This window comes from Gadus chalcogrammus, chromosome 2 (assembly GCF_026213295.1).
Source record: "Gadus chalcogrammus isolate NIFS_2021 chromosome 2, NIFS_Gcha_1.0, whole genome shotgun sequence".
Taxonomy (NCBI): Eukaryota; Metazoa; Chordata; class Actinopteri; order Gadiformes; family Gadidae; genus Gadus; species Gadus chalcogrammus.
In genome coordinates, this window is record NC_079413.1 from 14987542 (window position 1) to 15002880 (window position 15339).

The window sequence follows — 15339 nt, forward strand, 5'->3', positions numbered from 1 at the left end:
ATTGCATTGTGAACGTCACCCCGCATTAGAACTGTTCTTGTGTCTTGCTAAAAATGGGGACCTATGATGACCCATGATGGTTGACAACTTTCAACTGATTGTCCGAGTGGGCGATTCTTCATGATTGCTTTTCTAATTAATACATCTTGGCAACGGTTTTTACAGCCACTATGTCAAATGGGATCAAGGTCATGGACGTCATGGGCGTCGGAGCAGAATATACCACATTGGTCAAATCCACAGCCGTTGAGACAGTTGTTGGTCTTCTGCTTGTGTTACCCTTATAACGGTTATTCAGCCTGTGACCCTTACTTCGTATTATTGTTTGCTCTGGGTATTCAAACGATATGGACACACAAATCAATAATTACAACCATGCATGGAATTATACAGATGTTAATTAATACATTGTTTATTAAGCGTGGGCCTTTATCTGACCACCCGAGTGGAATGAGTGTGCTCAATTACAAAAATAGTGCACATTTGGGCACCTATGCAGGAAGATTGTGCGATAGTTCAGATGATAAATGTACCACCGTAATAACATGCGATTGTGTTATTTTGTGACGAAACACTTCTGTGCATAATGAGTTTTAAATTAGGCTCCTTCCGAACCGAAGGCCCTACGATGTCATGGATGCAAAGGTATTTTCATAATTCATCCAGTAGAGCAATAATATCCAGGTCTACCTCTTGCAAAATGTAGCAAATAAATAAAAACTCCTCAAACGTGTGTGACATTTAATCATTAATGTTTTGTGTTGCCTACATCTCAATTTTGCTCGGTTATATGCTCCTTGACCCTTTTTGCAAGAACACGCTATAGACTTTAGAAGACTCCGAGTTCACCATTATCTTATGGCTATAATTAGGCTAATAGTTAATTAACAAATAGCCCAATATAAATTAAATGGCAACACTCTGCAATATGGGAAAATTACTGAACAATTAGTAACATGAGAAAATTCAGTAGGCTAATAAACATCAATATATAGCGCCACTATGTTAGGGGAAGCGGATTAAGGTTCAATTTACTCTGGTAGCACTTCATGACACAACATTTTCAAAGCTGATTAGGGGGTTAGGTTGTTCTCTAACACTGTCCATAATAAAAAAAAGTATATCCTATACATAAATATGCTGCGGTGAACACCATTATTCAACATGGACACCATAAGCAGCTCAATCATTGCTAAAAATTAACTGTAGATTAACTGTTAGCAAATGGTTATAACTGCTTTATCGAAAATTATATAATCATTAATTAATATTCCCCTGTTGCAAACCAATGTCACCAATTGACAGCGTCAGAGACCCTAAAAGACACCCATTTCATTTATTTATTTCAGGAAAATGCACATTGATGAACATGTAGGCCTACAGCAGGAAACGTAAATGTGCCAGATTACCTACATAGTTGTTTAACTTCTGTAAAAATGATGTAGGCCTATGTGTTATACGGTTTTAACTACGGTTCGTGCGGTGCAAGGCCTATAGAATAAGGCAAATTCAAAGAGTTTACACCAAAAAAAAAATATAACAACCCCCCACACAATGCTTATATAATTTACTCATGCAAAGGTGTTTCGTTAAATTTATAAGTGAGGTCCTTTATAGCAAAAATAATTATCCTGGTGAAAAGCGGCGGGCCATATCCGACCCTCTCGCGTAAGGCACCAAAGATCAACTGTCAATGGTCATTTCTTAATTTAAAAACCAAAATAGAAAGTGCTCCACGATGACCTTTCTAGAAAACACAATTTTCAAAACGAATTAAAACCATTATGGGTGCTTTATGAACTTTCGAGGGCACTGTGATCATTGGTTCTTTTCACTATATTGTATTTGTCAGCTTTTACTTGTGGGGATGTTAACCAAATTGTTACAATAAATAGCCTAACCAAGCATGACAAATAACCTAAATATAAATTATGAGGTATATCGCGTTCCAACTAAATCATTTTGTAAAAAAAAAGTGTGAATCCAATATCCAACCAACGTCGTGATAAACGGTCGTTTGTGTTTAAAACAGTACATTAGGCCAAGATAAGTGGGTTGAATCACACTTTGTCATGATTTGTGTTGAGGGTGATGGCTATATATATATATATATATATATATAATTATTATTATACAGTCATTATTATATTTATGTTTGCAGTGACATTATTACAAAAATAAAACGACGCTCAGATTTATCAAGATTGGGGTTCTTGACGAATTGAATTAGAAGTATCTGCAAGTTAACTCATTATTACAATTCATATGGTGTGAACTGCTGCGTTTTCTGATCAAAGAGGCATTGTGATTTATACTTCAATTTTGAACACATTTAAATGATTGCAGCTGCACAAGGTCCCTAAGTATGCAATTAGTAGCCTGCATTTATAGGACTATACAATTGTTCAATAGGCCTTTCTCTTGTCTTGATTGTACAAGATGATCTAAAAACAATAATTAATGTGATATCAAATTGCATTTTATGCAACATAATCAAATCAAAACATAAGAACACTTTCTCACATGATGTTTTTCATAAAGAAAATGACATCCCTGTAATTCCTATTGAGCTTTGAGCAACTCCTTAGTGAGTCGGATTTGATGCATGCTGTGTGTTTTTCTGGGATAGGACATTTGTTTATTTCTTTCCTGTCATTGATATCCTATGGAGAGAGCATTGTAGAATTGGAGGGTAAGACGACCGCTTGGTACAGCGGTGCTATACAGTCGATAGTTGACTCACAGCGACAACTTGAGAGCTGTAATCAGTGGGCACCATGTGTTGGCGTTGTGACTGAAATCAAAGGCAAGTGTCCTCGGGGAATGCTATTCCTTCCCAATAATCTGTTTGTAATATTTGAGCCAGATTCAGAGCACATTTAGATTTTATTATTTATGATTACCCATTTAAGGTAATACGTTTGCTTCATGTTTTGACGGAGGAGGAGCAAGAAATTAAATCGAAAAAAAGCTTGTTCAGTATGGTGGACAAGCTGGTGACTACTTTAATGTTTCAAATGGCCGGTTCTGTAAAATCCCAATTCACTCAACATATAGAAATGTGCTCACTGGACTAAACCAAAAGCTACTCCTGAGCATTCGGACAATGAGATATAAAGCAGAAGACTTTTACAGAAAAGAGAATACAATTAGGCCTAGCTGTCATTGTAATGACAAAAAGCCTAACATACATAACACGGGATGTGCAAATAAGTGTTGCCTATAATCCCACATAGAATACATTAGCTACTATTAATTAACGTGTATAATATCATTAGTTCTACTAACCCACAACCATGCTATCCTTCACAAGTGTAATGTGTTTGGTAAGGTCAATTGTTACACCGATTATAGTGAATTGTATTTCACAGCCCTTTTTCAAATGAGCTCAGACGAAGGCATCATATCATCATCATATCAACAGCAGCTCTTGGCTAAATAATTAGCATTGATTGTTATAGTTGTCTTATATGTTTGTTGTGTAGCACTCACATTGTAATGGCGTCAGTTAGCGGCAGTGCATCAGGAAATAAACATGGAATGTTGATTTTAGTAAGCTTTTCATGTTCTTTTTCCTCCGGGAGTCCACATCTGTGATCATTTTATTTTCACACCTTCCTTATTTAACGATTTTTCCTCATTTAATCTACAGTTACATGATATGCTCCCCCATGTGGCGTGGAGCCTCAATAAACAAGCGACCTACAGAATAAATGTGGAAGAACAGCCGTAATTATAATATATATGGTGGTGGTGGGGGGGGGGGGGGGGGTACAATTCCACCTAAGATAATGATATAAAATATGCCAAAATGTAATAATAAAACAGAAATATATAATCAGCGACTCCATAACTAAGTGGCATCATTATTACGGCCGGTTCATAGCCTATGTAGGCCTACAGTATTTCTGCGTTTGTCCAAGTCGCATAACAATACCCCAGCAGAAGCCATGGCTCGACTGCTGTAGGTATCAAACCCTGTACTGTCTCCCTATTTCACTACTTTGATATGAGGTTAGACCAACTTAGTATAGAGGAGATGAGAGAAATTGAGAGAAGAGAGAATTTGAGAGGAAAGGACAGGAGAGCAGAGGACCCAAGTATTAAGGATTAGGAAAGAGAAAAGAGACTGACACAATTTGTCTGTGAGGTCGAGAAGGGAAATATACAGAAAAAACTGATGCAATAGAAACGTTAAAAAAAGGAAAGAAAAGTGCATTACAACCGTCAGTTTTAGAGTTTATGGTTTCGTGTCATAAATACTGACAGATATAACAAGTAGGCCTACAGCACGCCAAGTTGTGGAGAGCAGGTGGGCAGGATGGGATGACAGGAGAAACTGAAGGCAGGGGCGGTCGTGCCCACCCAGGTTTACTCGGCATTTTGTAAATAGAAACCACATTTGATAAACCATGGCAACAACATCTGGACTGACAAATATTGATGTTCATATGATGTTGTACTATTCAAATCTCTTATCTCGGTCTTAACATATAATGAAGATCAGGAAAAGGTCCAACAGCCAAAACAAAGCCATTTAATACCATACGAGACGATTGAAATAATAATAATAATAATAATAATAATAATAATAATAATAATAATAATAATAATAATAATAATGTATCCCCAATTTTTAAAGACTTTGGAATTGCAGGAAATCTGCATCGATAGTTGATATAGGCTATAATTGAAGCAAATGTAGTTTCAGCACTAAACGACAGCTCTTGCTATCGATTAAATAGCACATATACAGTTTATGAAATGTGAAGGATATAAATCATCCACCCAAAGAACAAGGCAGTGAGGCAATATTCCAGAATATAGGCTATATTTTTACACAAATCTATATAGTGTAATCCTGCAATATCACATCCACTTATAACATCCAAACTATTAATTTAAGTAGGGCTATATATTCCTTCGGGGTTCGACTTTCCTAGGCTAATGAATAAGTGTAATTTTGCTAAAATGAAGCAATATCAAATAAAAACCAGAGTTTGTGTGTTTAAGGTGCTATATAGCCAGCTATCTGAGTCCGTTTTATAGACACTGTTCCTTTATAAAAAGAAAAAAGGAGCCTGCGTCCTGAATAATATAGTGTTGGTCAAACGAACTCCACCCTACCTGGCGTCTGCATGTCTCGATAGTGTCCTGTCCGTTATCTAGACGATGATATGGCATGGGATTAACAATCATCACAGATGATAGTAATAATAAGAAGACCAGGAGCGGTTCTATTTATAGGCTGCTCTGAACTGTGTTTAACAGGATGGATGCAGGCTGTTCGTCAGCTATATGTCTAATGGAGCCACGGTGAACAGTGCATTGTTTCATCATAATGGATGTTTTACTTCAGAACATTAGAAATGCCTCTTGAACACATGATTAAGTAAAATGGCAGATGATAGCCTTTTTTCAAAAGTTACAATTGTATATTCTTGGAAAATACCTCCCGCTGAAAAGCAGGTGTAGGCCCCTATGTATTAAAAACGTTATTGAGATAAGCTTAGTGCTTATCTTGTTCATCATAGTCATCACCATGAAGAGATTAGGGCGAAAAAGTAGGCTATAGCCATAGGCCTACACCAGAAAATACAAATACCAACCATGATCTCAATCTCTAATTCGATTACGGATATCACATTTGGAACTCAAATACAATTGCTTGCTTCGAAATCATAACAGGGGTACAAGCACTGATTAATCACCAGTGATTTTGTGGTGCGGAGTTGGTTTATCCCAGGTGATCCCCTGCCCCAGCTCGCTGCCACTTAGAGACATTAGGCGTCTAATGATTGACTTCCAAAAAACGGGAACATCAAACGACGGAGGACAATGAGGGGTTGGTTCCCCCTATACCTCCCCGTGGGGCGGCCACTGCCATGAGCCACAAGCCCGTCTTTAATTCTCCATAACAAAAAAGTACAAAGGACGAGCCGCAGACCAAAGACTTTACCTAACACCTCCACTTGGACCAGGCGCCTGGCGGGGCAGACAGAGAGGGCCCCGTCTCCTGCCTGTCCCATCGGGGACGAGCCTGAATCGGCCCGCAGCGACGGCTTGTATAAAAAGACGTGCGAGAAAGAGAGAGAGAGAGAGAGAGAGAGAGAGAGAGAGAGAGAGAGAGAGAGAGAGAGAGAGAGAGAGAGAGAGAGAGAGAGAGAGAGAGAGAGGAAAGGAGAGAGAGAGAGGAAAGGAGAGAGAAAGAGAGGTGGGGGACAATAGAAGGTGTAGGGAGGGAAGGGAAAGAAGGTCAAAAAGGCGGGGGAGGGTGGGGGGAGACGAAAACTTCCCATCGTGTCTGTGTGCAAACGAACTTGGCTTGAATGTTGTGCCCGTGTGTGTATATATATATATGTGTGTGTGTGTGTGTGTGTGTGTGTGTGTGTGTGTGTGTGTGTGTGTGTGTGTGTGTGTGTGTGTGTGTGTGTGTGTGTGTGTGTGTGTGTGTGTGTGTGTGTGTGTGTGTGTGTGTGTGTGTGTGTGTGTGTTTGTGTGTGACTGCGTCAACAAGAGACCAGACAGCTGTTTTTGGTGTAATCTACTGAGGCTGCGATGTCTCAGTAAGCTGGCGGAGAACGTAACGGATAGGACGAAAGGGACTACAAGGAAAAACGAAAAAGGACCTTGTTTTTGCTTTTCTTCTGAACTTTAAAAGCACAGAACCACAGAAGCAGTCTAATGTGTGAGTTGTCGTGGCCCCCGATCGATGGCGTCTGTTTTGATTTGAGTAGTGTAGTAGAAATGACAGGCTAGCTGTAAGTTACGATTTGTTTTTGGAAAAAAACAAGTATCCAGCATTGCTAAATTCAAAACACATGAAAACATGTCTTCTTTAAACGGCCTAATTAACAAACTATGATGTATGTATCATTTTAAATGTAGCCTACCATTGGCCTACCTTAACCATTTTTAAAATCCCTACGTTTTACTTTTATTTGGTTCAATTTGAATAATATTATCTTGTCTCCAAAATTGACCTTGCATAAACCGGAGAAACTATATTGGCGTTTTCAGTGACGTCAGTAGCTGCCCATCACGGTCACGGCGGAGGGGAGCAGGAACCGTGCTCGCGCAGCGCCCTGCTGGACCACAGTCGGCGGCATCGGACGGCCTTCACACGCGAGCAACTGTCCCGGCTGGAGCAAGAGTACTGCAAGGAGAGCTACGTGTCGAGGCCCCGGAGGTGTGAACTTGCCACTGAACTCAATTTACCGGAGACGACAATAAAGGTGAGACACTTATTTTCGCACACAAGCTATTTTCATTACTGCAGGTGAAATGAGTATTTCTATAGTCCTGCCAATACACAGGCTATAGGCCTGCCTATAGCAGGCTATTCCTGCCTATGCCCAGGCTATGGGCCAATCCGAGCCCACGGCCTCAGCCCCCAAAACAAGAGCAACAATGTAACCAAGACATTGACATTTTTAATGAATATAGTTTCATGTTGTATCTCCTTACTTGTTGTTTCAATCAACACAGTTGGATTGAGTGGTGACAGCTTTAGCGACATCTAACTTTTTGACGCGGAGGCCCCCATGACCAATGCAGCGGATTTAATATGCACGTAAATGCGCCCACCTTTCTGTCAACTATTTGAGGGTTTTTTATAGAAGAGCAGGAATGCGAGGGGAGGCCTCGTAAACGGCACCGCCTGACGTTTTAGAAGCATCGCTTTCCGGGATTTTCTTGAAGGCAGTAAAAAGAAAAAGTGCAGGGACACACATACAAGCAAGCAGACGGACTGGGCTGATGAGAAGGAGTGCTGCCACACCTGCCAGTCGCAGCTCAAAGGAAACAGGAATGTCCGTAGAAAAAAAAATTCAACTCAATTCAAAAAGAAAATGCAAACCAATTGAAATCTATCATGAACCGAGGGAAATGTCATAAAGAGTGCCAAAGTATATTTATTTTCAAGTCAAATTTGTGTGAGTAATATATGCCAAGTTACAGAGAACCCCCTCCAGTAAACTGTTGGAGCAATTATGATGATGATGAATTGTAAATCAGTCAGTATTATGGCCGTGCATTGCATGGCAACTCAAATCTTGGCATTGTGTTTGCATAACTGTATTGTGCTGCTGTGCTTTGGCACTTTCCTCTATAAAATCAATCATTTCAATGACGAAATTGAACCACTCTGTGGCAAAGGCTCGCAGTATCGGCAAAAGAGCCGTCCCCCTGGGATCGTGAGTTTCATCATTGAAACTTTAATGTGTCCACATTTCAGTGGTCATATTTATGGTTTTTGCTTGTTTCAAATATATATTCAAGCTACTAAGAGTAGCACAACCGGTCTCATCAAATAAGAATACATCCTGTGATTGTATAAGTCGCATTAAAGCATTGTTCCTCCCTCCCTCCATCCCAACCCCCATCCCCATCCCATCCCTTCTCTATCTCCCTCCACCCCCCCCCCCCCCCCCCTTCTCTATCTCCATTCATCCCAACCTTCCTCCATCCCGCCCCTTCTCTATCTCCATCCATCCCCACCTCCCCCATCCCATCCCATCCTCCCTTCACCCCTCCCCCGCCCTCTCTCTCTCCCTCCCCCCCTCCTTCCAGGTGTGGTTCCAGAACCGGAGGATGAAGGACAAGCGACAGAGACACTCCCTCTCCTGGCCCCACCCCCTGGTCGACCCGCTGGGCATGCTCCTCCTGGGGCGCGCCACCTCCACCCCCTCCTCCTCCTCCTCCTCACCTTACCCCTTCATCCCACACCACCTTCCGCACCTCCCCCTCCACCTCTACTCCCCCCTGGGGCTCTCGGCCTCGGCCCACAGCCCCTACAGCGTCCCCATGAGGCCCCTGGAGGCGCTGCGCCTCTCCCACTACCACAGCCGGCCCGGCGGGCTCCATCCGCCCGGGGCAACTCTCTACCCCCCCATGGGGGGAATGCACCACCCGGCCTCCTGCGCCTGCCCCCTCTGCATACAGTGGGGGACGGACCAACTTCTCAAGGCCAGGGGCGAGATTGCCGCCCTGGGCATGATGAGCCGGTCCCGCAGTCCGAAGGCCATCCAGTCGGCCGCCCTGGACAGAAGGGAGGAGGTGGTGTGATGGGCCGTGGTGGGGATGAGCGCCGCGTTTCACGGACTGAAGCCTTTACTGAGATGATGGCGTCAAGCAAAGTGAAATGAATAGGTTGAGGTAAGATGCAAATGTTCAAAACAAACATGACTTCCCTGACCTATAGATTCAAAGAAGCTCTGTGGTTTCAACTGCACAATCACAGGATTAGTGAAGACCTTGATATTTTAAATGTTCTATGTTGAGTTCCTATTATTTTGAGAATGAAGCCATCGCCTACCACTACGGTTTTATTTAATTGCCCAAGCGTGCCTTTTTTAACGAGACATCAGGTTTATTCGTCAACGTTAGATCATCTATAACCCTGACATTGTGCAGAGCGACTGCTTTGATACATAAAGACTGAAGACGATGAACCGAACGCCTGCCATTGGTGTGTGCACCGCTGCGGTGGTTGCTCCCACTTTACAGCCCAGTGTGGCTCTTTTGATCCGAGTGTCGTTGCAAGACATGACACGTCTGTATGCACATGAGATTCGGTCCACGGCTTCACAAATGACATGTGCTCACACACAACTCGTGATTGGGAACCCATATGCAAACTGTTCAGCTACAACGCAAACATCCGCATAGCGATGCCCGTAGAAAGTTTTTTACTGGTATTCAGGAAACATTTATTCACTAAGAAGAGTTGCTCAATCAAAACGCGCAAGGCAAATCTGAACATATGATGGTATAGATATAGCACAGCTACCCTATCCTATTCTATTCCATTGGAGCTTAATGAGTTAATAGTTAAACATACCTTGTGATTGGAAATACAGATAGTTGCTTTCCAGTTGTGCTAAAATACTTGTTACATGTCTCATCTGTGTGCATGTCATTATACTATCTATTTGTGGTGCAGGTTTGTAAACTGCAACATCTCTGTGTCATTCAAATTAGGCTGATTAAAATACACCGGCAGATTATTGCTTCACCAGCCCCCCACTAGGTCTTCCTTGTGGGTTTATACAAAAGCAAGATAGCAGGTCCATACTTGTCCTCTCCCAGTTGAAAGTCAGCCACTGTGTGGGTCTCATTTTCCAACAGTTTAACTAAATCAATTATATAATATTCAACTTCAATTTCTACATTTTACAAGAAGCCGAGTTTCATAAATGATCTCTGCACATTGAAGATTTTCTCTTATTATGGCAAATAACATTTCAAGGGTTACACAAACAAAAGGATCAATATGGATATAGAGCCCATTTAGACATTATTTGACTCTTTTTTTTGTCAGAAAGCTGTGCTTTATAAAACTCTGTGCCTTTGGGGAATTCACATAAAATATAAAAGCAAGAGAAATCTGTTGAATAGAGTCCAAACTAAATAGAAAGCCAGTGGGTGACTCACCTCACAGTAATCCATATATTATAAGACGCAGACAGTAGCTAATAATCTATTTTGAAGAACATTTTACATATTTTGTATAGAGATGATCTGAACTGACTCCTTGTATCACAATTTGCACTAATATTGTATTTAATACCAGATCTCTGTTTTAATGTAACACCACACGTGAAGGAATCAAGTCATTAATTGTACTATAAGTGAAGAAATGAAATTCCTAAATAAATTTGATTGAAAAAACCTCACATGTTTTTACGTTATTATTCTTTAAAAGGCAATTAGTGCATTCACTCAGGATTCACTCATTGGTGCTCATTGTTATCTGTGATCCCCTCAATTCAAACCCACCCCTCAGAGGAGAAGGCCACCAGTAAGATGGATGTTAAGGCTGTGTAACTTGTGCCGGGTTTCAAGAAAATCAATATTTAACTTAAGTATGGTGAGTGAGGAAAGACGTTATGAGGAGTCTCTGTTTGGTTTGAAAAGTTAAGAGACATAGCACCGCTTTGGCAGTTGGCTCTTCTCTGATCCAGCAATATCAGTACAGTTCTTAAGAAATGTATATTTATTGAACAGGCTCTATGGGAACATCTCGGGACCTGTAATTTTGTCCTCACAAAACCTCTCTAAGACCTGGTTGCAATAGAAATAACCATTTCTGGAGCCAGATGCCATGCAACCCAAACACACTTGTGACCACACCATGACATTTTATTTTATGTACGGTTGTCCTTTAAGCGGGTTAGGGTCAGCAGGACACAGGGATCTGAACAAGCTGGATTGTATCTGTTCAGCACTTTAACAGGCATCGACTATAGTTGTACCTATCGTTCAGTCCTCCCATAGGGTTTAATACCTAACCTTTCAATGAAGCCATAAACCGATTAAAACCACTCAAACAGAACAGTGTGTGCTTCTTCTTGTGGGTGTTTGGCTTGTGTCTTCTAGGTTACATAGTCTGTGTTTTCCTTCTAAAATAAAACACATTTTTGAAGAGAGGATATTTAAATAATGTACGTATTTCTATGTTGAAGTTTGAGTTTGTTGTTTTCTAACTTCTGTGTGTAACTGCTTATAGTATAGTATGCATAGCAGAGAGAACGGCTTTAAAAGGTTTGGTATAGAGTAAGATGATCTAGTTTGTTTTGTTGATTCTTATTAAAGTAAGCAGTAGTAGAGGAGCAGTAGAGGAGCAAATGGAGAGGCTTAGCTCGACCAGAGGCACAGAAAGGTCATACAATTATCTTGACGTAGTTTTTGTTTCATAACATTCATGTGTTGAGTTATCGATACTTAAGTTTCAGTGCAGTTGTAATGCATTCACTGAACCTTTAAATCTAAAATGTATTTACACAATATTTAATAGCATTGTTGCAATCGTAAAACGATAAAGCAATTAAAGCAGCTAATTTTAAAAGTGGCTGACAGATTTTCTTTATAGTAGATATAAATACTAGAGCTGTCAAGCGATTAAAATATTTAATCGTGATTAATCGCATTAATGTCATAGTTAACTCACGATTAATCGCGTTTAATCGCAAATTATTTTACTATGCTAAATATCCCTTGATCTTTTTGTCCCATTATTCTTCTCATTTTAATTATCTTATCAACATGGTGAGTGCATCGGCTTGCCTTGTGCAATGATTTTTTATTGATAACAACATTGGCATATACTGATCAAAACAGGACGATACAAAAAAAGAGCCTATAGTGCAATTAACGACTGCTTTGAACAAATGTCATTTGAACATAGCAGTCAGGCTACTGCTTCTATGTTTTGAGCGAAAGGAAAAAAATATATATATATATATTTTTTTTAAATAAAACAATTGCGTTAATCGCGCGATCATTTTTTTAACGTCGTTAAAATTGGTTTGCGTTAACGCCGTTAATAACGCCTTTAACTGAGAGCTCTAATAAATACACATATGAAGTAAAATGACATTAATTAAATCCTATCTGTACACATTTAAAATCGCTGTACCTAAAGTCTATTCGGTGCGTCTCACATGAAAGTCACAACTAGTCTTTCAAAACGATCACAGAAATCGACCAGAAATCTTCTAAAGAACAAGCAGCGATGATCAGCCACTGAGGGCTCAGAGGAGCCCAGCCAGGGCATCATCGACTCTCTTCCTGAACCACGGCCAGCACGTCTGCTCTCAGATTTCCAACCCTTCTCCTCCAACCGCCAACCTACTTCCTACATTCTTAAAACCCACGCCATAGCTTTTACAGCTTTCTGGCTATAACATCCCAATCACAGTGACAAAACCCCACAATGGATTAAGATTTCATTAGGCCATCATGTGAAAGCAATTCCACCACAATTGTAGCCGTCCAGTATCCAGAATGGCCACGGTTTACCACCTACAGGTAAAAAGGTTGTCCACTCCATTGTCTTCTGTCTGAGCTCAGTATTCCCAATATAATAACTGGTTGATAGGCTATAACTGGTCAATGTATACAACAGTTATATTATATATACACAAAGATCAGCCAAAACAGCACAACAATAATACATTCTACAAGATGCATCGCTTTACTGGACTGCATAATAGTGGCACACTTTGATCCAGCAGGGCTTATGGTTGGTTTAATGAAATGCAACACCCAGCCCACAAAACCACTTGAGAACTATGAAATAATAACCCCACCTACCATCACTCTATGGTTATACGTTGGCAAACAGAGGAATTACGGCAACGGTAATAAGGATGAATCCTTGCAGGCTCTCTGTCAGAGCGTTAACGAGAGCTGTAAATACCTGCAGTCAATTGGAGAAATCTATATGTGTTTATAGCATCAGAACACAGTGTTCAGTGGGCAGCACGCTCTGATGTGCCCAGTGCAAAGTGGGGATGGTACCACAAGCTGATTCCTTTCCCCAGTATATACCAGAGCCTTCTGCTTGTGTCTGCTGCATTGCTGTGCCTGATGTTAAGTCAATGTTGAGACAATAAGATTATATAAACACAACGTCATGAAATGCAATTTATAGTCCATATTTTCACAACTGGGAGATTAAGTTGGAGATTAAGTTGGGCACAAAGTTATGATGAACAGTGAACAGACAATATGGATCTGCCGTTATGAAGTCCCATTTTAAATCAACAGTTAATAGTATTTCACAGAAGCTGTGAAACACATCCGTCCCAACGGTACATGTTTTTCGTGCAATCAAAAGCCTCACCCTTTGATATTCACATTTACATTTTATGGCATTTGGCCGACTCTTTTATCCAAAGCGACTTACACACATATCCATACACATATTCACGTAGCGACTTACAACGGTTCATACACAAATTGACGTAGCGACGGTGGAGTCAACCCTGCAAGGCGACAGCCGGCTCGTCAGGAGTAGTTAGGGTTAGTTGTCTTGCTCAGGGCCACCTCGAAAATCAGCTATATGAAGATGCACCGACAACATTATATTTCAATACAATCCAGCAATCTCAGTTCTGGAAGGTCTCCAAACCAGAGCACAGCAAAAGAGGTGTCCCTTCTCTCGCCTGTGGGTGCTCTTTACCACCATGCGGACACCAGGTGTGTCCTTAAGTCCCCACAAGGCCCTGCACTGATCCCAGGCTCTCCGCCACCTGGACAGGTGATTTCCCCTCCCAACACAAGATGTGCAGGTTGAAACAAATAAGTACCCGTTAATAGACCGTGTCAAATAATACAGGACAATGAGGAAGAAACCCAGGTTAAGTACAGGGGGAAGAAGAAGAAGAAGCAGGGTGTGTGTAGGGCTGGGGCCGGCGTGAGACTGGCTGAAACCACCGGTATCATGGGGTGGTGGCATCATGATCAGTAAGTACAGAGGTGGACTGTTGTGTTGGGAGTAGGGGAGGGAGGGTTGAAGGACTGGTCTTCCTGCTGTCTGTAGTAGGCTGGACGGGATGGGAGGGGGGGAGGGGGGTGCTGCTGTGTGTGTGTGTGTGTGTGTGTGTGTGTGTGTGTGTGTGTGTGTGTGTGTGTGTGTGTGTGTGTGTGTGTGTGTGTGTGTGTGTGTGTGTGGGTGTGGGTGTAGGAAAGCGTGCATCAGTATAGCTATTACGGACAATAAGGTAAGACCATAAGTACAGCCTGTAGGGCACTCGCTGGACTGTTTGAATGTAGATTAGCAGGCCAAGACATCCGATATGGGGGGTTGGGGGGACAAACTGGTCTGTCCGAGGGAAAGGATAAAGAGGCTGCGGGGGGAGAGCAAGTTAAAACAAGGTCCAAGGAGTTATAAGAGAGACTGGCAAAAGGAATAAAAAAAGGATCACATGCAGTTACACTCTTGGATTAATTTCCTTGAGCCAAGTGTCTGGGATCCCCGGCAGGATTGTGTATTTATGTATTTAGGGCTAGTAAACCAGCTGGCCCGGCTGATATTTGGAGGTATTTGAAAAGTACTTTGGGGCTGACGACCGTGTCGTAAGGCCTGCAGTAAACCAGTATAGCATTTAACCTTGATCAGAGTTTGCACATTACACGCTCTGCCCTTTACCAGTGCATAAATTATCCCTGCGAATGATGTCCTACTTACAACGTTACAAGGCTAAGAGAAGCGCAAACCACTTGTATACAGCGGAAATGAGAAACCCTAGATACCCCCACCAATAAATACAGAAGTAAGTGAAGTATGTGTCGTAAGCAGAGTGCTTCTAACAGTAATGGTTTAACAACCACCTCACACATCCAGAATGTCAATTTATTTTGATGGCTCAGTGGCAGTACACACCCCAAAGGATCACGAGGCAACACTTCGCCACTAGAGCTGCGGATCTCTTAAGGTCTGGCCCTGTCTCTGAGACATGGATGGACATGAGGTGGCAAGATGAATGGAAGGACGCAAACACCAACCTGCATGCCTTCGTCGCCACCCCTTCACCAACACCACCTGGACATACA

The 15339-nt window shown here is 41.6% G+C and overlaps 1 protein-coding gene across 1 annotated transcript; it reads left to right on the plus strand.

Moving 5' to 3' along the window:
• Positions 1-5542: 5542 nt before the first annotated feature.
• eve1 (even-skipped-like1) lies at positions 5543-9066 on the plus strand. The gene is made up of 3 exons (XM_056606117.1): positions 5543-5564; positions 7021-7235; positions 8572-9066. Exons 1-3 carry the CDS (start codon positions 5543-5545, stop codon positions 9064-9066), a joined length of 732 nt encoding a protein of 243 aa, XP_056462092.1.
• Positions 9067-15339: the final 6273 nt, after the last annotated feature.